General features: G+C 44.4%; 1 protein-coding gene across 2 annotated transcripts in view; it reads right to left on the bottom strand.

Annotated features, from left to right (window-relative positions):
* The window catches only part of LOC138285054 (receptor-interacting serine/threonine-protein kinase 3-like), a 783148-nt gene that overhangs the window by 312816 nt on the left and 445043 nt on the right, over window positions 1-25289 (bottom strand). For both annotated transcript variants that reach the window (XM_069224506.1, XM_069224507.1), the window contains exon 6: window positions 11895-11995. In XM_069224506.1, the coding sequence (XP_069080607.1) occupies window positions 11895-11995 (101 nt within the window). The remainder of the gene's footprint in view (window positions 1-11894; window positions 11996-25289) is intronic.

Genomic DNA, 25289 nt, shown 5'->3' with positions numbered 1-25289 from the left:
CGTTACTGGATCCAGTACAAGCACCAGCACCAGTGGAATTGGCACTGGCGCCAGCACAGAAGAAACTGGTGTCAACCCTTTGGCCAGGGTGGAAGTTTAGATTGTCTTAAGTACAGGTCCAGGAAGAAGGTCCAGGAAGAAGGCCAGAGAAGGCAGTCAACATCAGCAAAAGGACCACAAGCAGAAGTCCAACTGAGAGCAAAGGCAACTCTGTGGGGCACACAGCACACAAGAGGAATCTCGAAGCATCTGGAACATTTGCAGCATGGCCTCCTTGAAGTCTGCAATTTACTGTGGAGTAGCTGACGGCCCATGAAATTTGGAGTGTGCCAGGACCAAATACATAACCAGCTTGGAGTCAGAAGATGCTGGACCTTTTGAGTGATACCCTTGCAATCTTTCATGAGACTGTGAATGGGAGATGATTTGCACTTGGACTTCTTGCACTCATGGAACATTTGCGGCTTACCAAGGAGATAGAGTGGGAACAGGACTTCTTGTATGACCAACCTTGTGACCAGGACCAGCAATGTGACTTTAACCTGGAGCAGGACCTCTGTTTTGATCACATCGTCTTTTAGTTCAGCGTTGTAAAGTTTTGTCTCTCATTCAAAGATTTTTTTGGAGAGCATGAGGGTGTAATTATTGGGGATCTTCAAGTTGTGACCAGATTCCAATTATCAGGGGGACAGGTTATGCTGGTTCACAATTTTCAACTGCTTCCTGAATTTGCAACCTGACTTGCATTCAGTTGTCTTCAGGGGAGGCCTATTACCTAGCACACTGCTGGATGAATTTTGGAGGTGTCTGGAAACAAGTGGCACTTCAAATCCACATCAAAGGACACAGAAAGAAAGGAACTGACAGAGCACACAGGTGTGTCACATAAATGCTGTTCTGCTCTGTCACTTCTGGGGTGTATAGAGTCACCATAGAGCCACACAGTACCAACTACCAGCATGCAGGAAGCATTGCTGAAAAAATCTCTTGAATCATTTACACATCTGGGAATATTCCAAGGATGAGGAATATGCAGATAGAAGGAAAGATGTTTTATGTTCCCAGACATGAAAGTAAACCTGTACAAATATTTTCCACTCCTGTCCCCTGATGATCTCAGCTTAAGATATCTGCAAAATATTTGTCTGCAAGTTGCAGGTATTCTTATAGGAAATGCATTTGTTTGCACTGAGGAAGCAGTAGATCTATTGCAGTCTTTCAACAACTGAAGGGATCCATGCCACCCTGTTTCAGTAAACCAAATGAGGTGCTTATGATGTTGGTGTGTATCAACTTCTCCTTGGGATGGAGGAAGAAGTGTTATTGGTTAGTGTCAGAGGTACATCAAGGAAGTCAGCAGTCCTGTGGTTGAATGTGTGAATGATACTAAAACTCACTTTGTAACAATCAAATACTTTCTGTTTGGTATTGTTGAAATGCACTCCCCCTAAACACATCATCCAGGTAAGGGTACACATGGATGGACTAGTGTTGTACATGTGTCCATCACCACAGAGAGACATTTGCATTTAATTTTACCACAAGAACTATTAACTAAGGTATGCTACTTTCCACAAACCTCTGACAATGGCACTGAGGATGATACATCAAAATGTGGAACTATGTATCCTTCCAATCAAGAGTCTACATGTATGCTCAATTTTGCAGCAGAGATTTCTAGGTTAGCTGGTATTTTGAAGTGCATAATGTGAACATTAGCATTTGCATATCCATGGGTGGTTTTAGTACTCTAGACATCCTTGTGATGAAGAATTATACAGAGGAGACACCTTTCCTGCATTCTGATGCTGCAAGCTCTTATATGTTCTCTTTTTTGACCAAATATGTCACTTCTTCCAATTTCTGTGATAAATGTGGTTCATTGATTATGTCTTAACTAGGGCGATGAGGTATTTTCACAAACTTTATGCAATATTTGATCTTGAATGTGTCAAAAACCTCTAGTCCAACGTAACTTACTTCCTCTCCCAATGATAAGGAAACAGTCTTAGGATTCAACCAACAAGAGCCATGCTATTAGAGGTTGGTTGAGGGGGGAGCTCTTGGAAAGTATGATGACCTTTGTAACATGGATTCTGTCCCATAATTGAGTGCTACAATTATGCCCATCTGAATTACATTCCAGGTTTTTAAAAAGCCTCCATGGATTTCACTGTTCATGTCATCATTTTGATTTTCTTAAGCACTTTGTCTACCTTGGGCCCAGGAAATGTATTTCTTCAAAAGGCATATTTAACATGCATCAAAAGCTTTGGTCTGAACTCCTAAACCGTTCACATCTACGAAATAGTAGGTTAGAATTAATTTGTGGATATGCAATGCCCACTACATCTAAGGCAGGCCTGATGCCTTAGTTTTCTGAAAAAGTTATTGGACATATTAAAGCAGCTCTTCCTTCTCTTCCCATTGGAATATACTACTGAGCTATGCCTAAAAGTTGGCAGTATGCAAAGTTATAGTAAAATCTGTGGCTATTTTGCTACGGCACCAATCGTTTTCTTGGGGGTTGACATTCTAGACCTCTGTGTTCTGAGACCATTTGCACAACTGTGTGATTAAACTTGAGTTCATGCTGAGTATGGCAGAGAATGTAAATACAATCCTGAGCTGCATTCTTATATTGTACGTTCCTCACTTTATATAATAGACTTACGTATTACTGGTATTGCAAATCTGCCTATTAGCAAATTGAGGACAATCCTATGCATCAAGTACTAAACGTTCTTTTCATATTATGAGAAAATCATCCTTCACCACAATCAGCACAGTGACATGATAATTTTATGCAGTCTTGTGTTGTTTTATTTTATGTTCTATGTGAAAGCATACAAGGTCATATTGGGAGATGAAGCTGAAATAGGGTATGATCTAGACCTTCATAGGGGAAGGGGAGAAGCTGAAAATAGTTTCAGGCTTCAGTCTCCCACTTCCTTCATTGTGTTCTTGAACTCTCTCCTCTTGTGCGACCTGTTTCAATGTGAATGTGAATGGCCATTTTACTAATATCTATAAAAGTTCGACCATATCATCTGTTGCTGAAGGTGGTTTCCTGGAATAGTTTATGGGCTAGAATTAGCCCATAATCGAAGGGTACTCAGCACTTTCGGTAAAACCTCATGAGGTCTTTTCCCACACTAAAGCATTCCCCATTATGAGACTATTTTCCATTTTGAGGTTGTACCAATTTTGACACCGGTCTTCATTTGGAGGCTGATCCTGTTTTTGAGGCTGATCCCCTTTTTAAGGCAGAGCCTTTTGTCCTTGTTCCCATGTTGTTTTACACTTTGGTGAATAAACTAGGGTTGTGTGAAATATGCATAATTTGCATTTGCATAAATATGTAAAATTTTAGGAAAATGATATGTAATTGCCTATCATTCAAAACCAGTATGTGGATCTATATTTTAGTGCAAAATATGTCTTTGCACGCATTTTTTAAGTGCGGACAAAATTCACATTAAAAACTCAAACATCACTAACAGCATCCTCTTGCTTTGTTCCTGGGTACCAGCACTAAATTCTCTACTACAAATGACATGATATTAGGAGACACTGTGTAACAGTGTAATTTCAAGAATGCTGCATAACAAACATAACCTAATTGTAAGTAAGTGACAGACTGGCTTAGCACATCTCTTGGTAATGTCAGCAGTGAAGTACTATCTACAAGCATAATTGGTGTCCGCAGGGTGTTTTGGGTAGGTAGCGGCCCAAAAATGGAGGAAGGTGACTGCATTGTAATTAGAGTCCGTGATACTTAATTAGAGGGCTACATCCTGTACAGATTGTCTGCTTTTAATTGATCCATGTGCAGCATACAGCCAATGCCACTGGGCTTTTTTTAATAGACCTATGCGAGACATATCACCCATCTGCCCCTGCCAGAATTCTGCATATACTAGGTCTTTCACCAGTTTGACACATAATTGTTTCTCTTCTCTCTTGGAGGTCGACTGACTAGTGTGCACAAGTGAAAGGCCCAGGTTAGCTGATGGGTATTTTGGAAAATGTTGTTCTAGGGTGGATCAAAGTAAAATAATGTTTTTGACGCATTAATGGTGATTCCACATTTGAGACTGCCCACCCCCATCTTTCTTCTTGCATAAGAACTCAACTGGTGAACCCTTTTATTCAGTTCCCTACAGTCGATTGCAAATTCAATGATGAGTCATCACTCCCTACTGACCTTTTAATAGACGAATTTGAAAATCCCACCCACTTTTCGGATCTGGGGATGCACTGAATAGAGAAACAAGCAATCCATCTGCTTCTCCTGACTTGAGTCTCCTCTTCTTGAATAGTGCCATCATCTCTAATTAAATTAACAATATCAATTGGGTGAAAATGATTGCTGGCGACCAGACTGTGTGCCTCCAACAGACATGGGGGGTCATTCTGACCCTGGCGGTCATCGACCGCCAGGGCCAACGACCGCGGAAGCACCGCCAACAGGCTGGCGGTGCTTCCTGGGCCATTCTGACCGCGGTGGTAAAGCCGCGGTCAGAAAAGGGGAACCGGCGGTTTCCCGCCAGTTTACCCCTGGCCCAGGGAATCCTCCATGGCGGCGCTGCTTGCAGCGCCGCCATGGGGATTCCGACCCCCTTCCCGCCATCCTGTTCCTGGCGGTTTTTACCGCCAGGAACAGGATGGCAGGAACGGGTGTCGTAGGGCCCCTGGGGGCCCCTGCACTGCCCATGCCACTGGCATGGGCCCCCTAACAGGGCCCCACAAAGTTTTTCAGTGTCTGCTTTGCAGACACTGAAAATCGCGACGGGTGCCACTGCACACGTCGCACCCCTGCAAATCCGCCGGCTCCATTTGGAGCCGGCTTCCTCTTTGCAGGGGCTTTCCCGCTGGGCCGGCGGGCGATCTTTTGGAGATCGCCCGCCGGCCCAGCGGGAAAGTCAGAATGACCGCCACGGTCATTTGACCGCGGTGCGGTCTTTTGGCTGTCTCAGCCTGGCGGGCGGTGCCCGCCGCCCGCCGGGGTCGGAATGACCCCCATGGTCCTTTAGTAACTTACACGTAAATGTTTTTTATTCAGTTACTACCCCTGTGGTCCCATCGACATCTGGGCACTACAGCAATAGACTGTTAACTCTAATCAATGTAACGATGATGGCCAAGATATCCAGGATATTCCTAGACTCTGCTTATTTCCAGATAATTTGTATATCTGTTGGAAAGTGGATTATTGGTAAGGGCAGGTGAGTACCTATATTTAGCAATAGGCCACCAACCCCCATTAGGTTCAGTTAGGTCTCAATAAATTGACCCAGCTCAACCCTTGCGCAATGGGGCTGTGCCTGGGGGCCCCTGCACTGCCCATGCCAAGTGCATGGGCAGTGCAGGGGCCCCCAGGGACACCCGAGTCCCCTTACCGCCAGCCTTTCCATGGCAGTGTTTACCGCCATGTACAGGCTGGCGGTTGGGGATTGTGACCGCCCGGTGGAAGCCTGGCGGTATATTAGAGGGACCAGCGGTATGGGCGTGGCTAATGCGCCACGGTCATAATACACTGGCGGTACACCACCAGCCTGTTGGCAGTATTACCGCCAATGTTCCGCCGACTGCCAGGGTCGTAATGAGGCCCTTATTGTTTTCTAATGCATAGAAACTAAAAGTGCCAATCTGGTCATCTCATCGCACCTCCACTGGGGCAAAGTCAAAGTTTCAGGCCGACCCTGATGGAGCCCTACTCGACTACAGCAAACAGAAGGCCTCTGTCAAAAGTTTACCTTCATCCTTAGTCATTTCCTTGAAGATTTTTTTCAGCAGGACAAAGTCACCCATCCAATCAGACCTCTGGTTAGCTATTTTTCAACTGTAGCAAGCAGTGAGTCCCTTCTTGAACCAGTTGAAGCCAAGCAAAGTCTGTCTTGTAGTGAAACCCAAGTGTGCAGCTGGTGCAGTCCTTCAGAGTGCAGTGTCCAAGTGCAGGTCAGGGGTTGAGCAGGGCAGTCCTTATTCTTCTGATGTTCTTCCCTGTAGGGATCTGAGGTGTGGGTGCAGCTCTGCCATATTTATCCTTGCTCCTGGGGTGAAAATCAGGGGTGCCAACTATCCAATCACAGGCAAGTCACTTCCCCCTTGGATGACCACTTCCTGGGAAGCATGGCAAAAATCAATCCCAGGGAGCAACATTCTTCAAAAATCCAACATGGCTGAAACAGATTTTTGGAGGTTAGATCTGGCTGAGCCCACCCACAGGTGTGGCTAAAAATCCTAATCACACCCCTCTCCTGCCCTCTCCTAATCTAATCAAGAGGACATTGAATTGTCTTGGGTTGCAGGAAATGGGGGAGGTCCTGAGCTGCTCCAAATGTCCATCCTACCTTTGAAGATCAGTTTGGCTGCACTCCCCCCATCCTGTTTTACCATTTGCTGAGGCAGATCGCCTTCCCCGGCACATCCTTTCTGTTTAGCCAAGGCCACTTCATACCTCATAAAGGCAGCCTGGCCAGGCTGTCATAGTCTGGCCGATCAGAGAAGGGCACTACAGAGCTGAAGTTGGCAACTCTTTACCTGAACTAGTTATATTAAGTCCAACAATTGCAAGTTGTGGGATTTATTATAACAATTAATTTGATACCAAACTCAAGATATCAGTCTCGTATGGGGACTTTGTTAATTAAATTAAAGTCTCCCTATTTTAGCTATGAGGAAAAATGAATTTGGCTATTTTACCTCACCAGAGCTTATAAAACTAATTTGATAAGCTCCCTGCTTATGGCACCGAACCCTAGGGGCACTTAGGGCACACCGTAGGGGTGACTTACATGTAACAATAAGGTAGTTTAAGACTTTTGAATTACATTTAATTCCAAAGTCGAATTTGCATATAACTTTAATTAAAGCAGCCAGCAAGGCAAGCCTGCCTTTAAAATGACACTGGGCACCTCAGCAGTACACCTATGAGTGCACTACCTATGCTGGGGTCCCTAAACCTACATGCCCTACCATTTACTAGGGGCTTATAGGTAGGTTGATACTGCCAATTATAATTAGCCTAATTTGCATATCTACTTTACACAGAGCACTGGCTCTGGGATTGGTAAGCAGTCCCCAGGACACAGCCAAGAATCAGTAACCAGCAGTATCTGTCCAAAGACTTTGGGGGGACCAGGGCAATAAGAAGGACTTTCTTACAATATCGTTTTCTGGGCTGCTGCATGTATGCTGATCAATTTTTTTTTACAATAATTTTGATAAAAATGTTTCCATTGTAAAGTCCCTTGATCATGCACTTGCTAAGGTACTGGATGGTCTAAAAGATTAGGGGCCCTATTTAGATGTTTCCGGGATCGTCGATGAAAGATGGCCACAATCCGGCCTACTCTGCCAAGCTTAGCATTCTGCGTCGACGGAGTTATAAGAAACAGTGGCTAGCGGCGGGACTGCAGCCACTGTTATTGTCAAGCAGATTCCGATCTGCCTTCCTGCCAGGTTGAAGTTGGCAGGAATACCACCAACCAAAGACAGGCAGATTGGGGGAGAAAGGAGGTGAAAACCCTCCTACTCTCCCATTTTTTTCCTTTTCCACAGGAACATGACTCGAGGACCCCTGACAATGCTGCTGACATTTGCGCACGAAGGACACCTTCCCCGTCGTCAGTGAACATGAAGGTGACCAGTACATGGGACATGTACACATAGGGGAGACACTCTGCCGTTGAACGCGACCCAATCGTCAACCCATCTGTAAGTATGGTTTTTATTTTTTCTTGGGGTTGGAATATGTGTTGACACAGATTGGCTCATACATTGTATGCAACACACCCATATCAACATATATACCCTATGGGACACTCCCCCGTCATGAAACTGCCACCATCACAAGGACGGTACAGCAGGAACATCTGCATCAGGTCCGCGGTATCCTGCTAGCCTGACAGTGATGGAGTCAAATCAGCCAGCTATGGGAAACCGCCGCCACTACGGTGTGTTTCCTAACGTCTAACATCTAAATAGTGAGGGCAGGAGACCGCCAAAGTGACAGTCTTGTCTGGCCGACGCGGCTTGGCAGTAATACCGCCAACATCTAAATCAGGCCCTATGTCATAGAATGGAGATGTGATTTTAACTCTAAATTGTGCCCCATCTCTAATAATCTTGGGTGTGGTACAGGGGACAAGGAATCAGCAAAACCACTCACACTTGCAACACAATCCTTGTGGTGACATACTAAATAAGATGATGGTTACTTCTAATCTCATTTTTAGCATGGATTTGGCTTGGAATGAGGATATTAGGCTGGTACCATTCATGGGGGAGGCACTGGAAGCCTGATCGATTACATTACATTCTCGAAAGTATGTTCTCTAAGTTTTCCATTATATACCGCTACAAGAGCAAGCACAACCCATTAGTATTGGATCTGTCTCTGGAGTTGTCAATATCAATTTATAACCTTGTGGTTCCCCCATATGAGCACACATGGAATAATGGAGGGGTGTGGTGCAAACGGTAGAATGTTGATGATGGGGGAACTCTTGTCATCTTTAGTTGGGGAAAAAAGGGACCCTTCAAGGTGTGTCTACGTTATCAACCAGACAGATTAATGTATTGGGGGCTTATACCAAAACAAACAAAAGTGCAACGGAGTTGATGATACTACCACAGTCACAGGGTTGAGGGTAGGACCAAAGTTTAAGCAATGGTTTGATAGATTTTGTTCACAAGCATATAGCAGCCTGTTAAGGGCCTTCTAAACGTTACTAAGTGTTAGAGAAAAAGTATGTGTGTGCCATGAATGACTCATTCCAATTTTGGCAGTGATGCATCTTTTTTTGAGAAGGGCTTTGGCACAGCATATTTGGGTTACTCACTTTACCAAGGTTTATGAGTCTCATTCTTTGACAAACCCGGGCAGTAACACGGTGGATACAATATCTAGTCCTGGAGAAGATGACCAGTAACTAATTTTATTTAAATATATAAATCAGCAGTGGAGAGTTGCCTTAGCAATAAAGCTCTGGGACCTGATGGGGTCCCTATTGATGTCTTTAAGAGGAATCTTGGCCTTTGGGCCCCAATACTTGTAAATGTTTTACACAGCATTATTGGTATGGGCCCTCCTAAATCTTAGTCTAGTGCAATTATTGTACCTATATTCAAAAAAAGGAATCGAGGACATCCCCAGTGCTACCGTCCGATATCCCTCATTGACTTTACTGCAAAAGTGTTGGTCACAGCACAGCTGGGTCGGCAGGAGAATTGGGTTACTGGGAAGGGCATTCTAATGGCAGCACACAATGGCTTTAGGTGGGGTCTAGGGACAACAGATCACTGCCTGAACCTCCATCTAGAAGAACATAAATATGTGTCTTCTAAAGAAGGGTGTCTTTGGCCCCAATACTTGTAAATGTTTTGCCCAGCATGACTGGTATGGGCCCTCCTAAATCGTATTCTGGTGCAATTACTGTACCTATATTCAAAAAAAGGAAATCAATGAGACCCCCGGTGTTACCATTCGATACCCCTCATTGGCTCTACTGCAAAGGTGTTAGGCAGATTACTGCTGGATCGGCTGGAGAATTGGGTTACTGGGAATGGCATTCTAATTGCAGCACAGGATGGCTTTAGGCATGGTATGGGGACAACAGATCAGTGCCTGAACCTCCAGCTGCAAAAACATAAATATGTGTCTTCTAAAGGAGAGTGTCTTTACAAAGTGTTCATGGACCTCAGTGCAGCTTTTGACAATGTCATCAGAGGTGGGCTACAGAGAATGCTGCTAGCAAAGGGAGCTAATCCTAACATTATTTACATACTCTCCCAACTCCACAAGGACATTGAGGGCTGTGTCAGGTTCAGCCCCAATGGAGAATATACACCATAAATCACGATTAGGAGGGCTGTCAGATAAGGATGTTTTTCTGGCCCCCTTCCTTTTGAGTCTTTATATAAATGATCTTGACACATATTTGTTGGGTGTACAGGAGGACCCACGCAGGGTAGGAACTAGAGTGTTACCAGTCCTGACATACGCCGATGATTGAGTTCTTATGTCAAGAACAGGGCTGGACAGATTCATTGCATTTAAGAATGGCCTGGTACTATTAACCAATAAAACAAAATCCTTCTCTATGGCCGCCCATTAAGTAGGATCAGTTCCTTCCATGTTGGTGGCACCAAATTACAGCTTGTATCTGCCTTCTCATACCTGGGGATGCCTTTTGTTCCAGGCCCAAAGCAGCACTTAGTCAAATGGTAATAGCTTGCTGTCTAAAGCTCAAAATATCAACTGGCTAGCCTATGTGAAAGAACAGTTGCACTCGATTGAAAGGCCAGATCTGCACAACAACCCACAGAGTGCTAACCAATCTCTCAAACTCTTAATATAAAGAATGAATTACTGGGTTTAATAGCAACGGAAAGATCAGTACTTGAGATTAGGAAGAGGCCAGTCGAAGCGTATTTCAGCTGATTATGACCATTCATACAAAACCACATTTGTACAAGGTGCAGAGGCATCAGAGGTTCTCTTTGATAAGACTTAGACACATCGTGGCCAATTTCCTGGTATCCTACCCCTCAGGTGCCCACCATAGAAGTACCCTTACTTATTGCCCATGTAACTCAGTAACAGCTCAGGCCCAGTTGCATTATCTCCAGATGCTGCAATCTGACATGGTTTGCTTTACAGTTCCTAGATTTATTTCAGCCGCAGTTAAACGGCACAGATTGGATGACAAGTAAAGATAATTTGGTGCCAGTATAGTGTTTAGAAAGCTTCAAATGTAGAAATGGGGTTGGCTATTTCACTAGAACTATTTGCTCTAGAACTTGATGCACTGTTTTCACTGATTAATGGAAACCAGTATACCTAGTGGCCCCTTGTTCAGCACTGCACAGAAGGGGCTTGGACTTGATTTTAAGTATGATAAGGGTTTTCTTTTTAAACCGATAAAGATTTACTTGACTTGAATCGTAAACTAAAATTATATGATATTACCTCGAAAAGACAAATATTTTGTTGGGGCCTACCAGAAGCCTGATTCTGCTTTGAGACCAAATGGTATTGATAAGGCTTGCTGCTTCTGTAATGGAGGAACGTTGATTAGAGTCGTAAGTGGTCAAGATATTGTGGGTTTCTTTGGGCTTTTCTCGACAAAATGCGCTCAAGGACTAATCCCCTGAATAAGGAGTGCTGGAGATTAGTTTCGGTCCTTTTTTATCTCAGGATATCACCATGGTCAGTTCCGCATATAATTCCACCACATCCCCTTTGGTGCAAGCATTGCTCAAATTCCTATAGAGAGCCTGTGCAGAAAACTCGGTTCTCCTGAGCCAATAGAAGTGATTGAGCTCACCTGCTGTGATATATCTTTTTGCACGAAAAGCCAAGCATCACCGACAAATCAAACTGGAATAATACCTGGCCTAAGCCTGTAGACCAAGCAGAGGCCATAACATTATGTTGTATGAAAAATTTAGACGAAATTTAACGGGGCTATGCTACATAATTGACCTGCCACCCATCAACATGAAACATACATATGCTGTGTTTGCCATATGATATGACCAGAGTCCTTGTAAGGTGGAACAAGGACACAGTTTAGTAAGTCCAGATCGAATGGTGGAAAAAATAATCTAAGGTGGAATCTGTGTCACACCAGGCTTTAGAGAGAGTGATCACGAATCATTCCTGCCACGCCCGAAGTGAAAAACATCTTGGAAAATAAGCAGTAGTTCTGCAGACCCAACACCAGGAAACAGAAGAGAGCACATCATGTAAATCTGCAATAAATACATACTCCAAATAAAAATAAGTTCATTGTCTCATGCAGTTAAACCAACAATTACACCATTGCCCCTCATAGTAGCTTACTCATTCATTTAAAAACTCAGAGTGAGGCTAGTGTGATTACCCCTTTAGCATTGTTCTTCAGCTGTTCCTGAACACATTGGACGGCAGAGTCAATCTTGTCTTCATAGACATCCCATACTTTCTTGGTCTCTGCTGTGCACTCTGGAGATAACAAATACACATAATTACTGATTAAATGAGTGCCTATAAAACAAACTAAAACATTGGCAATATGTCACAGTCTCAATGTCTTGTAACTAATTAGTTACTTAAAACATACCTTCTACGCTATCAACATAGTAAAGGTTAGATTCTGGATTCTAGACAATATATATTTTTTACGTTTTTTCAGACTAACTGGTGATTATTTTACGAGACCGATTTGGCTTCTCTGTGGATGCACTGCACTGATTAAATGGTGCATGTCTACAGCAACTGAAAAGGATGGCTAGAAAAATAAGGCAACGAGCTCTTAAAAAAGGCAGTATGCTTGTTCTGATATTCGGGACTATGGCTTGTAAAGAAGTCAAATGCTTTATGGTCTTAAATTATTGAGATCATAAAAGTCCTGAGTTTGCAAACTTCGACCTCCTGAGCATCCTCTGACGCTAATGAATCAGGGACTTGTAATGAACATTAATATTGCTATGTATGGCTTTCACTCTGGCCAAAGGGTTAACACCAGTAACTTCCGTCTTGGCACCAATGCCAACTTTGCTGGTGCTGGTAATGGATCGAGTAGCAATGCTGGTTTTCGACTCTGAGGCCTGTGTCATGTGACAAAGTAATTAAGATGAAAAATTCTGACTCTGATGTAATCCAGGGCATGTCTGATGTCCCTCATAACACTGATGATGACAAAGAGGAAGACATTCTGCTCCTCCTTCATTACAATCTTAAGTGGCTCTAATTGGACTTGCAAAATGGCAATGTGCTAGATACCTCACCAGTGACAAATATTGACTCAGCACTTGGTCCACCAATGAAAAAAGGCCTCTTTCGCTGTGTTAGATCTAAGAGCAGCAGGAGTGCTAGACTTGTAATTGCTCACTCTGGAAACCACAGCCAATTTATTGACTGAAAATCTTCAAACAGGTCTAACTTCATCTCAGCCGTTGTACCATTTTATGAGACCCTTATACCCTTGTATGGCCACTTGGTCTAAGCCGTGCTGGGGCCCTCTGGTCTGCCGACCTGTGGCTAGACACACACACAGCCCCTGGTGAACCTGACTTTTTGATGAGATAATCACCACCTGAAAGACTTGTGGTGCAGGCATCCACAAGCAAAGGCAATCTGCATGTTTTTCATTTGAACCCCCCCAGAAAGGAAGTTAAAATATATCAGTGCCTTTAGAAAGAAAATGTTTTCCTCAGCTATCTTGGCTTTACAGACAGAAAACCCATCACATAAGGAGAACGCAGGAACCTGCAACAGTGACATAACGGCAGAGAGAGTGTCTGGTAGTGGATTAAAGAGGGGTGAGCTGAATTGAAGACTAAACAGATTTGGTATTTGGTGCATTTACATTTAATTGTACCGGCCGCAGGACTCTGAGTAGATCCTTGGGCACTAACACGCATTCATTTACAAATTAAGCACTGGTGGTGGCTGAATTAAGGTTAACAGTGTCATCTTCCTTTTTCTCCCTCTCCTGGTCCCCACAGACCCAAACGGGGCAGGAGAATGCAAGCAGTGCTGTTTCAGCACCAGCCGCCAATTTCTACTGTTGCACTAGACCTGCTCTCATAGCGGAAAACATGCTTCACAGTTCAGTAACAAATCAACACACATGTAAGAGCAGAGAGCTCAGCTTTGGAAGGAAAGAGATGGGAAGGTGTAGTGTTTTGAAAGTAGTAATGATGGGACCCTTTTGGTTCCTGAGAGAATACCGGAGAACTGTTGACATGAGTGTTTGGCTGTGGTGGCTGGATTTCAGTTTTAGAATATTCAGTTCGCGGGCTGGGGAAAGATGCTACAACTGGCGACGAGATAGGGGGTACGTAATCCGCAGTACCAACAGTGCTCTCCCAGAGAATGTGCTGTGGTCCAGCGTTTGGCTATGTCGAGTCAAAGCACCACACAAGCCAGTGCAGAGCCTTCAGAGAAGAGAGAGACCTCACAGGAAAATTATGCAATATTGGCCAGGAACCTGCTGGTAAAACTGGACAGCAGTAACGAGCCACAACGCAACACTGAGCTATATGATATGCAGAACAAGATCACACGGTACAGAGAAGCACCAGAGACAGCAAAAGTTTAATGCAAAAAATGTGCTAAAGCAGTGATAGCCTGATACAAAGAAACGCCAAAGGCAGTAAACACCAGGTACATTACATGCAATGCCAAACAATCAATCAATCAGGAGGTTCTTGTACAGCGTGGCTTGTTACCCCGGGGTGTCTCCAGGCAGTGGTTTGGTGCTGTCATGACAGTCCTTCTGGTGGGGGTGATGGTTGAAAACCCAGGTCTTTAGCTGCTGTTTCAAGTCTTTCAGGTGAGGGGTGGTCAAGAGATGGGGGGGTGGGGAGGTCGTGCCAGGATCTGGCAGAGAGGTGGAAGAAGGAGCATCGTCCAAGGCGTTTGCATCAGAGCCAGGGAACGTGGGCAAGGGCGAGTAAGGCTGAGCTGAGATCTCTGGTAGGCTGTTGGAATTTTAGGCGCTTGTTGATGTAGGCGAGTCCTGCATTGTAGAGGGATAGGTACGCGTGCGTGAGGAGCTTGAAGAGGCATCTTTGCTGCATGGGGAGCCATTAGAGGGCCCTAAAGTGGCGAGTGATGCTGGTTCTTCTGGGGAGGTCGAGGACCATTCTGGCGGCGGTGTTCTGGATGATCTGGAGTCGTCCTATGAGTTGTTAGGTGGTCCCAACATAGAAAGAGTTGTCGTATTTGAGACGGCTGTTGATGAGGACTTGAGTGATTATCTTCCTGGTGGAGAGCGGTATCCAACGGAAAATCTTGCTCAGCATGCAGAGGGTGCTGAAACAGGCCATGGAGACAGCGTTGACTTGTTTCTCATGGTGAACTGGGTGTCCAGAATGATTCAGAGGTTTCATGCGTGGTCCGCAAGGGTAGTGGGGGGCAAGGGCTGCGGGTCACCATGTGTCGTCCCATGGGGAGGGCTTGCGTCCGAAGATGAGGATTTCCGTTTTGTCCGAGTTAAGTTTGAGGCAATTGTCCTTCATCCAGGCTGCTATGTCTGTCATGATGTCCTGAAGTTGGCTCAGATGGAGGTGGCGTCGTTGATGAAGAAGAGGAAGAGCTGGGTGTCATCAGCGTATGAGATTATGTTGAGGCCATGGGTGCGGACGAGGTTCACTAGTGAAGTCATGTAGACGTTGAAGAGGGTGGAGCTGAGGGAGTAGCCCTGCGGGATGCTGCAGATGATGTATTTTGGGGGTTCAGATGAAGGGAGGGAGGAGGATCCTCTGTGTTCGACCAGTGAGGAAGGAGGAGATACAGTTGAGGGATGAGTCTTAAATGCTGACTTCATGTAGTCTGATGATAAGGGTATGGTGGGAGAAGGTGTCAAAAGCTGCTGAGAGGTCTAGGAGTAGGAGGGCCGCTGTGTCGCCGAGGTGTAAGATGTTCCTGATGTTGTTGATAGCTGCTGTGAGTGCTGTGGTTGGGTCAGAAACCGGATTGGGAAGGTTCAAGAAGGTGGTTGTGTACGAGGTAGTAGGTGAACTGGCTGTTGATTGCTCTTCCAGGCCCTTGGTGGGAAACGGGAGCAGTGAGATCGGACTGTAATTCTTGAGTTTGTTGGGGTTGGCTGAGGGTTTCTTTAGTAGGGATTTGATCCCATTGTGTTTCCAAACGTCAGGAAAGTTGGTAGTGGTGATGGAGGTGTTGAAGATCTCTGTGAGGGTAGGTGCTATTTCTTCTTGGTCCAAGTTGTAGAGATGGTGTGGGAGGGGTCAGAGGGTGATCTGGAGTGGAAGAAGGTGATGAGTTTGGAGGTGTCTTCCATGGATAGCTGCTTCCTTTCAAAGATCCGAGGGATGGTGATGTTGGTTGGGATGCGAAGGGTGTTGGGGTTGGAGAGCTGGGTCTCGAAACTGCTATAGATGTTGACGATTTTCAGGTGGAAGTAGTCAGAGAGCTTGTTGCAGAGGGATTGGGAGGGGTGGATGGTGTTCCTAATGGTGGCGGGGCAGGAGAATTCTTTTGGGCGGTTGGAGCTGGCTACGATGCAAGAGTTTAGAGCTTGTTTCTTGGTAATCCTTAGTAGGGCATGGTAGGATTTGAGGGCAGACTTAAAGGAGTTATGGTTGGCGGGGGGCTTCTTGAAGCACCAGTGTCTCTCTAGGGGCCTACATTGATGATTTACAGTGTGAAGTTCGGGGGTGAACCAGGTGGCTTGCTTGGTGGGTTGGTTGCCTGAGGATCTTTTTAGGGGTTCTACTGTGTCTGCAGCAGCAGTGAGCCAGTTGGAGAGGTTTCGTAGTTGTTGTTCAAGGGTGTCGGACAGGGGAGGTTTGGTGTTTTGGAGGGTGGTGGATCAGGTGGCTTTTGTGACATTGCCCCAGTTGGGGCACAGGAGGATGTGAAGTTTGGTGGCGATGTTTAGTCATAGGTCGATGGTGAAGTGTACTATGCTGTGATAAGTCCATGTTAGTTTGGTTGTGTGGGTGAACTTAGATATTCCGCTGGTGGAGAAGATGGGGGCCAGTGTATGTCCTGCAATGTGGATGGGGGCAAAGACCCGTTGATTGAGGCCAATGGTGCTTAGGTTTTCGATGAGCACTGTGGAGCTGGCATTGTCTCTGAGGTGGAAGTTTAGGTCTCTCAGGAAGATGTAGTGATTTGTGTCGACAGGGGGGCGATGACGTCGGGTATGGAGTTGCATGAGGAGGGGCTGGGGCCCCGTGGTCTGTAGGCGAGGGTGCCCCTTATGGTTGTGTTGTCGTCCAGTTTGATCTGGAAGCTGAGATGTTCCATGATCGGTGTGGGGTTGTTGTTGGTGGATGCGTGGTGGATGGACTCCTTGGGGATGATGACGATTCCTCCATTGTGTCTGTTGGGGAAGTCATGGTGGATCATGCTGTAGCCTGGGGGTAGTCGCAGTGGCAATGCCATGAGTGGAAGACGGGTTCAGCCAGGTGTCTATGATGAACATCACGTTGGGAGCGAAGGTGGTAATGGTGTCCCAGATTTGGATGGTGTGTTTTCACAGAGATTGATCATTGAGGAGGACCCAGTGGAGTTGAGTGTTGTGGCCGGTGGTTTGTTGTGTGGGGGTTGAAGTGGGTTCTGTGTTGCAGGAGAAGCAGCAGTTGCGGAAGGAGAAGGATCCTTTGGAGGTCTGGGTTGAGGCGATGTTGCAGTCCAGGGCAGGACTCTTCAGTCTCAGTTGTTTGAGTTCATCGGGGGAGTTTCGTTGGTTGGTTGGCGGACCAGGGATCTGGCCACAGACAGGCCTACACGGAGCACCGGTGGTGCACCTGTTGAGCCCTCCCACTGCACATTCACACTGTGACCAGCATTAAATGGGCCGGCGCGTGGGCAGGGCCTTGCAGGAGGCAAGAGGCAGGAGGCGGGAGTCTGAAGAACCGGGAAACAATGATACTGGAGAGTGCTGTGAGTGCAAACAGTAGCAACAAAAACAAAAAGCATGCTCAGGTATCCAGGAACGGTGAGGAGAATGCCTTCTCCACACCAGGCATGTCAGGCAGCTTCTCCCAAAGAGTCGAGAAGGGTGAAGTCACTACTCACTGTTAAATACAGTGCCTCACAGATGGAGAGTGGCCACGGTCATCCTGAGGCCAGCATATCACAGGGCCGATGATATGAATAAAACAGGTCCTAACAGACAATCTGCAGTTCTGGAGAGAATCCTCTATCGACGTCAGTTAGCTGCACACATGTTTATAATGCTGATCCCTTCTTAAAAGCACCACTTCCATTCGATACTGCCTAAAAGCAAAATATTGGTGACAGATGGAGTGCCTGGGTAGAGACCTTTGATGAGTTAATTGATGTACTGGAAGAAACAGATGACAGAAAGATAATCAAATATCTGAAGAATCTTGCAGGTGAAAGAGTAAAAGAAGTAATAAAGAAAAAAAAACAAGCAGTTGAAATCTACTGCCATCAAATCAAATAAGCGTTGAATGTTAAATTCAATCCAATACTGAATATCGATAATGAAAGATATATTTTCAGTCAAGAAAGATAAAGCGCTGGTGAAACAATTGACAAATTTGTTGAGAGCCTTGATGTGCTCATCAAACATTGTAAGTTCAATTAATTCAATGATAAAGAAGCCATACGTCTTAAGAGTCATAGATGGCTGTTTGTCTGATTCCTTCAGATGATGATTACTGAGAGAAACATTTAGGGCCTGATTTAGATCCTGGCAGATGGGGTTACTCCATCACAAATGTGACAGATATCCCATCTGCTTTATTACGATCTCATTATATCCTATGGGGATCATAATACGTCAGGCAAGATATCCATCTTGTTGTGCCAGAGAATTCCCTCCGCCAGGATCTAAATCAGGCCCTTAGTCTGGAGCAAGTACTCATGGCTGCTGGAACTGAGGAACATGCAGAACGACAAGCTGGTGACATGGAGGACGGAGCGGCCTAAAGTTAGTCAGTCATTAACGTGAAAATTAAGCAGAAACACAAGGCTGGAGGACACAAAGTAATGTCTCTAAAGAAAAAAAAACTGTGCTATAGATGCGGATTTTCATTTCTACATGAAGGTAAATGTCCCACCATTGGACAAATATGCAAAGGCTGTGGGAAAGAGAACCATTTTGTAATGGTTTTCAAGGCCAAGGGATAACTAAGTACATCATCCAGAGAAAACAAAATGGACGTTTCAACGTTCCAGAAGCAATGTTCTACACTCACCCACAAGGCCAAGAGGCAACATCGGCTGAGGCAAAACTACACTAAACTAAGTCCATCGTCATCTAAAACGTCATCTAGGGGTTCTTCAGTTTCAGTGTCAATCGATAGTGAAGAAAATGCATGTTTGATGTTGATGTTTACTTCAGAAAAACATACACATGTCGGACTGGCTATATCTGAAGAAAATTACGAGTCAACAAGAAAAATCATAGAAGTCAGTCACACAGTCTCCAGAAATCTAATTGAAGTAAAATGGTTGCATCTACGCCATTAAAGAGTCAAGGAATATTCATAGCAACCCTGAAACATAAAAAGACAAAAGTACAAGCACCCACTCATGTGCTTCAAGGTACTGGGTAAAGTGCCTTTTTACTAATTTTCAATACTCCTGCTTTGTTTTTTAATGGATTAGGAAAACTGAAAACCATGAAAATGCAACTTCAAATTAATGAGGACACTCAAAATGTTGCTAAAGACATAGACAAATTGCATTTCATTTACAAGTAGCTGCTGAGAAAGACTAAGCATGATATCATTGAGCAATCTACTGGTCTCTGGGTTTTGCCCATAGTGGTAGTACCTAAAAGTGACAGTGAAGTAGCTCTACACATTTGGGTTGACATGCTGCAAGCTAACAAGGCAATTGAAAGAGACCATCATTCCAGTCCGCACATTGCCGACATGATCACACCATTAAATTGTGCCAAAGTCTCATCTCGCCTTTATCTGAACAAAGGATAACATCATTTGGGACCTAAAGTAAATTGCAGGTAGATTACTACCTTTTCTACTCACATTGGTTTGTTCAGATATCAAAGATTAAGTTTCGATGTGTCATCAGCTGCAGAACTGTTTTAAGATGCCATTTGATGTATAATACAACCTGTCATGAACACTTTCAATTACAGTGATGACATATTGGTTTTTGGGGCTACAGGAAAGGGGCATAGTAAAGCTCTTACTCAAGTTTGTCGACCACTTGCTAATGCAGGTTTAAGCTTGAATGCACAGAAGTGTGAGTTCCACAAAACAAAACTCAAAATCTTTGGCCATTTGGCCCAGGATGCCGGATCCAGCTAAAGTACAAGCCTTATCAGCTACTCATCCACCACAAGATGTTACCAAGTTGTGTTCATTCCTTGGCATGGCCAGTTACTGTTCTGGATACAGACGTGACTCAGCCACTGTAAGTGCTCCTTAAGGGAATTAACAAAAAATAATGTTCCATTTTACTGGTCACATGGATGTGTACAAAGCTTTAAGAAGATCAAGCATGCAACTGAAAATACCACTAAAATGGCCTACTTTGACCCAAAGCTGAAAATGGAAGTTGTTGTTGACGCAAGCCCAGTCAGGTTGGATGCGATCCTTTCCCAACACAATGGACACCCCAATGTCCAAAGACATGTTATAGCCTTGGAAAGCAGACGTTTGTCACAAACTAAATGTGCCTATTCACAAACTGAAAAAGACAGTTTAGCAGTAGTCTGGGCGTATGAACATTTCCATGTATTCTTATATGGCAAACTTTTCCCTCTTGTAACTGGTCATCAAGCATTGCTTACTATCTTTGGCAATCCAAAAGCCACGATGCCTCCCAGAATTGAATGTTATACAGGAATATGACTAGACTGTCGAGCATTGGCAGGGAAGGATCAAAACCTTGCTGATTACTTTTCAAGAGTGCCAGTACAGTGTTAGAATACCCATTCCAAAGTGATTGAAGCCTACATTAATTTCATTGTGAAGTCAAATACTCCTGCTGATGATTCTTTGGAACAAATTATTTCTGCAAAAAGCAAAGACAATGACATGCTGATACTAAAATAGATCATTACACATCAATCCTGGAGACACTACATTTGTCCTCTCACACGTGGCAGTGAATATCAGAAGTTTAAGAATGTAAAAGATGAACTTTCAGCTATTCAAGAGGGCATTGTTTTATGAAGTTCAAGAATTGTAATAGCAGAGAGTCTGTGACAACAAGTAATTGAAGTTGCCCACGAAGGTTATCGTGGAATATTTGCTACCAAACGAGCTCCTCAAGACCAAGTTTGGTTTCCTCATCTTGATGAGAGTCGAGAAAGAGTTGAAAGCCTATCATTTGTGCAATTGCTTATCTCCCAAAGTCACTCCACACCGCCTGAATATGTCGGATGTGCCAAAACACGTATGTGAGAGAGGTGCTGTGGACTTCTTTGGTCCTCTTGATAATGGACATCAACTGGTGGTGATTATTGATGAGTATTCTCATTTTCTACTGGTAAAAGTTCTTTAATTGATTACTCAAGAGAAAGTCACTGAAAGATTAAATGTAATCTTTGCAATACAGGGTATTTCTTCAATTTTGGAATCTGACAATAGTTCCCTTTCTACAGTCAAGAATTCAGGCACTTTCTTACACAACTCATTGTGGAGCATCAGAAAATCACACCACTTTGGCCACAAGCAAATGGGGTTGTCCAACGCTTTATGAGCACCTTGAAAAAGACTCTACAGAGTGCAAAATTAGAGAAGCTTAGTTTGAAGTTGTCTCTCCATGCTAATCTTTGAGCATACAGATCGACTCCTCATTCAACAACAATCCTGCCACACTGATGTTTTTGGAGAACCATGACGAGAAACTTACCACAATGGATCAACAGAAGATCTACCATTGATGGTGAACTTTGTCAAAAAGACTTGACAAATGTAGAGGTGCCAAGAACATTACTTTTGATGGAGTGTTGGTGTGACAAAAGAGCAAGTGTAACTCTGATTCTCCCTTTGATGCTAAACCGTTTGAAGACGTAACTAGCAAGGGACACAGGGTGAATGTTGACTGTCCTGGGAAGTCCAGTATGAATGATATTCTTGATATTATGGCAGTTGAGGAGGAGGTTAAATGTAGAGGGTAGGGGAGGTGGATGGCAGAAGGCTTGGCGTTTTTTAAATCTTTCAGATGTGGGGGAGGAAGATGGGGGTGCGCTATATGGCTTCTTCATTATTCCTCTGCCCCAACGTAGCTGTTGAAAACAGGGGCAGAAAATTTGGGTCGCAATATATAACATAAAAGTTTGGATAAATAAGATGTGAATAACAGGGATGTTTTTCTCCTCAGCATTCTGGGTGACATCATAGGCAACTTAAGCTAAGCCCTCATAGTCTATTGAACGTCACTAAGAATACCTTGGAGAAAAACATTCTTGTTATTTACTTCCTAAATATTAGTAGTGTTATTATTGACAAGGAAGATAATAACAAAACGAATAATATTTAATAACAACAATAATAAATGTGGTGTTACAACTATAGATTATGCCCCTTTTGTGTTCTATTTTCACTCTGGGGGCATTAGTTTGCATGGAATTAATCCACAGAGTGGGGTGGTTGCAAGACATTGTACATACAAGTTGCAATTATGTCCACACAGTACAGGTTACATAGGATTCTGCAGATATTTGTAAGTGTACTATAAAGTAATTGAAGTTATTATAGTGTATACATATTTTAAAAAGTGACGGTTGAAAGAGTACAAATGTTAAACACATTATACACATTTACATGGTTTGATCCAAGTGGATGGTTGAGACTTCTTTAGTTTTTCAGAGAGTGGAAACAGCAGAGAAGCAGGAATATGTGAATAGGAGATGACTTAAGAAGAGCAGAGTTGTGAGAGGAGGGATGGTGATATTCATAAGTTGTCTGTAGCAGAGGAGGTTATTTCTCAGTGTGGATGCAAAGGAGAAGGCACAGTTTCCCTGTTTTTTTTTTTTAAAAAGGGTTTGTGTGTGGCTCTAGAATAAATGCGTGATACTCTCACAGGTGATAAGCGCGCTGAACAAATCCAGATGGATTGATTGATAGATTGGTTGATGTAAGCAAGGAAGAAGACCCAATTAATCTTGGGACTAACATGGCCAACTTTGTGTTTTCCAGTAACTAGAGTAATGCATGTGCAAGTTGAGGGTCATGTCAGGACTAGTGAACAGGACAATCCATCTATCATTATGAGTTGTGCTTTACACAAAAGCCTGATTTGGTATAAAAATGTCTAGCCATTTTTGTTGAGGTTCTATGTGAAGCATGTCAAGCAAGGTCTGAGGGCCTCCGCTTTTGCGGCACAGGGGATGGATGCCTTACTGATAAAATTTCAAAAGGTTGTGGTGGCTTATGTAAGTTTGGAGCTGAGGAGCACCCATTTTTTAAAGACTGTGCTCAGGAATGGGAAGTGTTTGATAGTAGAGTTAGTCTGCATGATCAACTTTCTTTACCAGCCCCCCCAAACACCCCTAGTGATGTCTGATGACGTCAGCGCGCAATTGCGAGCTGACCTCATAAGAGGTCGCCTTCCATGCGATCGGAAGAGAAATGCAAAGCATTTCTCTTCCTATCGGGGGTGGGGGGCTAGCAGAGTCATGAAAGGAAAGGAAAAGCCTTTCCTTTCCTTTCATGACTCTTAGAGCATTTCTGCAGCCTGATCTTGAAGCGATTGTGCTGCAGAAATGCCCACTAGACACCAGGGAGTTTGTTTTTATTTTTTATATATTTGATGAAGTGGAGCGACCACTTCAGCATTTCAGAAATGTCTGGGTTTGGAAGGTTTCCCTAGATGGCTGCTGAGCCCAGGACCAAAAATGCAGATGCCCCCGCAAACACAGGTAGTTTTATATTTGATCATTTTGATGTGTTTACCTAGTGTTTTGGGGCATTTCCTGTCGCGGACATTAGGCCTACCGACACAAGTGAGATACTATTTGTATTTGGAGATCTCAGGGAACGCTGAATAGAAGGAAGTTTGTGGCTCCCCTCAGGTTCCAGAACTTTGCAGCACCGAAATGTGAGGAAAAAGTGTTTTTCTTTGCCAAATTTCTAGGTTTGCTAAGGATTCTGGCAACAGAAAGTGGTGAGAGTGCCACAAGTTACCCAATCCTGGGTTCCCCTAGGTGTCTAGTTTTCAAAAAAACACAGGTTTGGTCGGTTTTCCTAGGTGCCGGATGAGCTTGAGGCCAAAATCCACAGCTAGGCACTTTGCACAAAACAGGTCAGTTTTCTTTGGGAAAATGTGATGTGTTCATGTTGAGTTTTGGGGCATTTCCTGTCACGGGCACAAGGCCTACCCACACAAGTGAGGTACCATTTTTATCAGGAGACTTGGGGGATTGCGGGGTGGAAGGGGATTTGTAGCTCCTTTCAGATTCCAGAACTTTCTATCGACAAAATGTGTGGAAAAGCGTTTTTTTGCCAAATGTTGAGGTTTGCAAAGGATTCTGGAAACAAGTTTCCCCATCCTGGATTCCCCTAGGTGTCTAGTTTTCAAACATGCACAGGTTTGGTAGGTTTTCCTAGGTGCCTGCCGGCTGAGCTAGAGACCAAAATCCACAGCTAGGCACTTTCCAAAAAACACAGCAGTTGTCAATGTAAAAATGTGATGTGTCTATGTTGCGTTTTAGGGCATTTCCTGTTGCGGGCACTAGGCCTACCCACATAAGTGAGGTGCCATTTTTATCTTGGTGGAATGCTGGGTGGAAGGGAATATGTAGCTCCTCTGAGATTCCAGAACTTGTATGACCAAAATGTGAGGAAAAGGAGTTTTTTGCCACATTTTGAGGTTTGCAAAGGATTCTGGGTAACAAAACCTAATGAAAGACCTACAAGTCACCCCATTCTGAATTCCCCTAGGTGTTTAGTTTAAAAAAATGTATAGGTTTGCTAGGTTTCCCTAGGTGCTGGCTGAGCTAGCGGAGAAAAATCCACAGCTATGCACTTTCCCCAAAAAAATGCCAGTTTTCTGTGGGAAAATTTGATGTGTCCACGCTGTGTTTTGGGGCATTTACTGTTGCAGGCACTAGGCCTACCCACAAAAGTGAGGTACCATTTGTATCAGGAGACTTGGGGAAATGCTGGGTGGAAGGATATTTATAGCTCCTCTGATTCCAGAACTTTTTATCACCGAAACATCAAATATTGCCATATTTTCAGGTTTGCAAAGGATTCTGGGTAACAGAACCTGGCGAGAGCCCCACAAGCCACCCCATTCTGGATTCCCTTAGGTGTCTAGTTTTGAAAAATGCACGGGATTGGTAGGTTTCCCTAGGTGCCGGTTGAGCTAGAGGCCAAAATCCACAGCCAGGCACTTTCCAGATTTCAGTGTAAAAATGTGATGTGTTCATGTTGCGTTTCCTGTCGCGGGCACCAGGCCTACCCACACAAGTGAGGTACCATTTTTATCCGGAGACTTGGGGAACACAGGATAGTAGAATCATTTATTACTCCTTGTCTTCCTCTACATTTTTTCCTTCCAAATGTAAGACAGTGTGTAAAAAAGACATCCATTTGAGAAATGCCCTGTAATTCACAGTATGGGGAACCCGGAATTCAGAGATGTGCAAATAACCACTGCTTCTCAACACCTTGGGCCTGATTCTAACCGCGGGCGGCGGCGGTCGCCGCCCGCCTGGCGGGAACCGCCAGATGGCCGCTCCGCGGTCGAAAGACCGCTGGGGCCGTTCTGACTTTCCTGCTGGGCCGCCGGGCGCTAGCCAATATAGCGCCCGCCGGCCCAGCGGGAAAGCGGCCTGCAACACTGAAGCCGGCTCCGAATGGAGCCG

This window comes from Pleurodeles waltl, chromosome 3_1, assembly GCF_031143425.1.
Source record: "Pleurodeles waltl isolate 20211129_DDA chromosome 3_1, aPleWal1.hap1.20221129, whole genome shotgun sequence".
Lineage (NCBI taxonomy): Eukaryota > Metazoa > Chordata > Amphibia > Caudata > Salamandridae > Pleurodeles > Pleurodeles waltl.
This window is presented reverse-complemented; position numbering and strand designations above follow the sequence as displayed.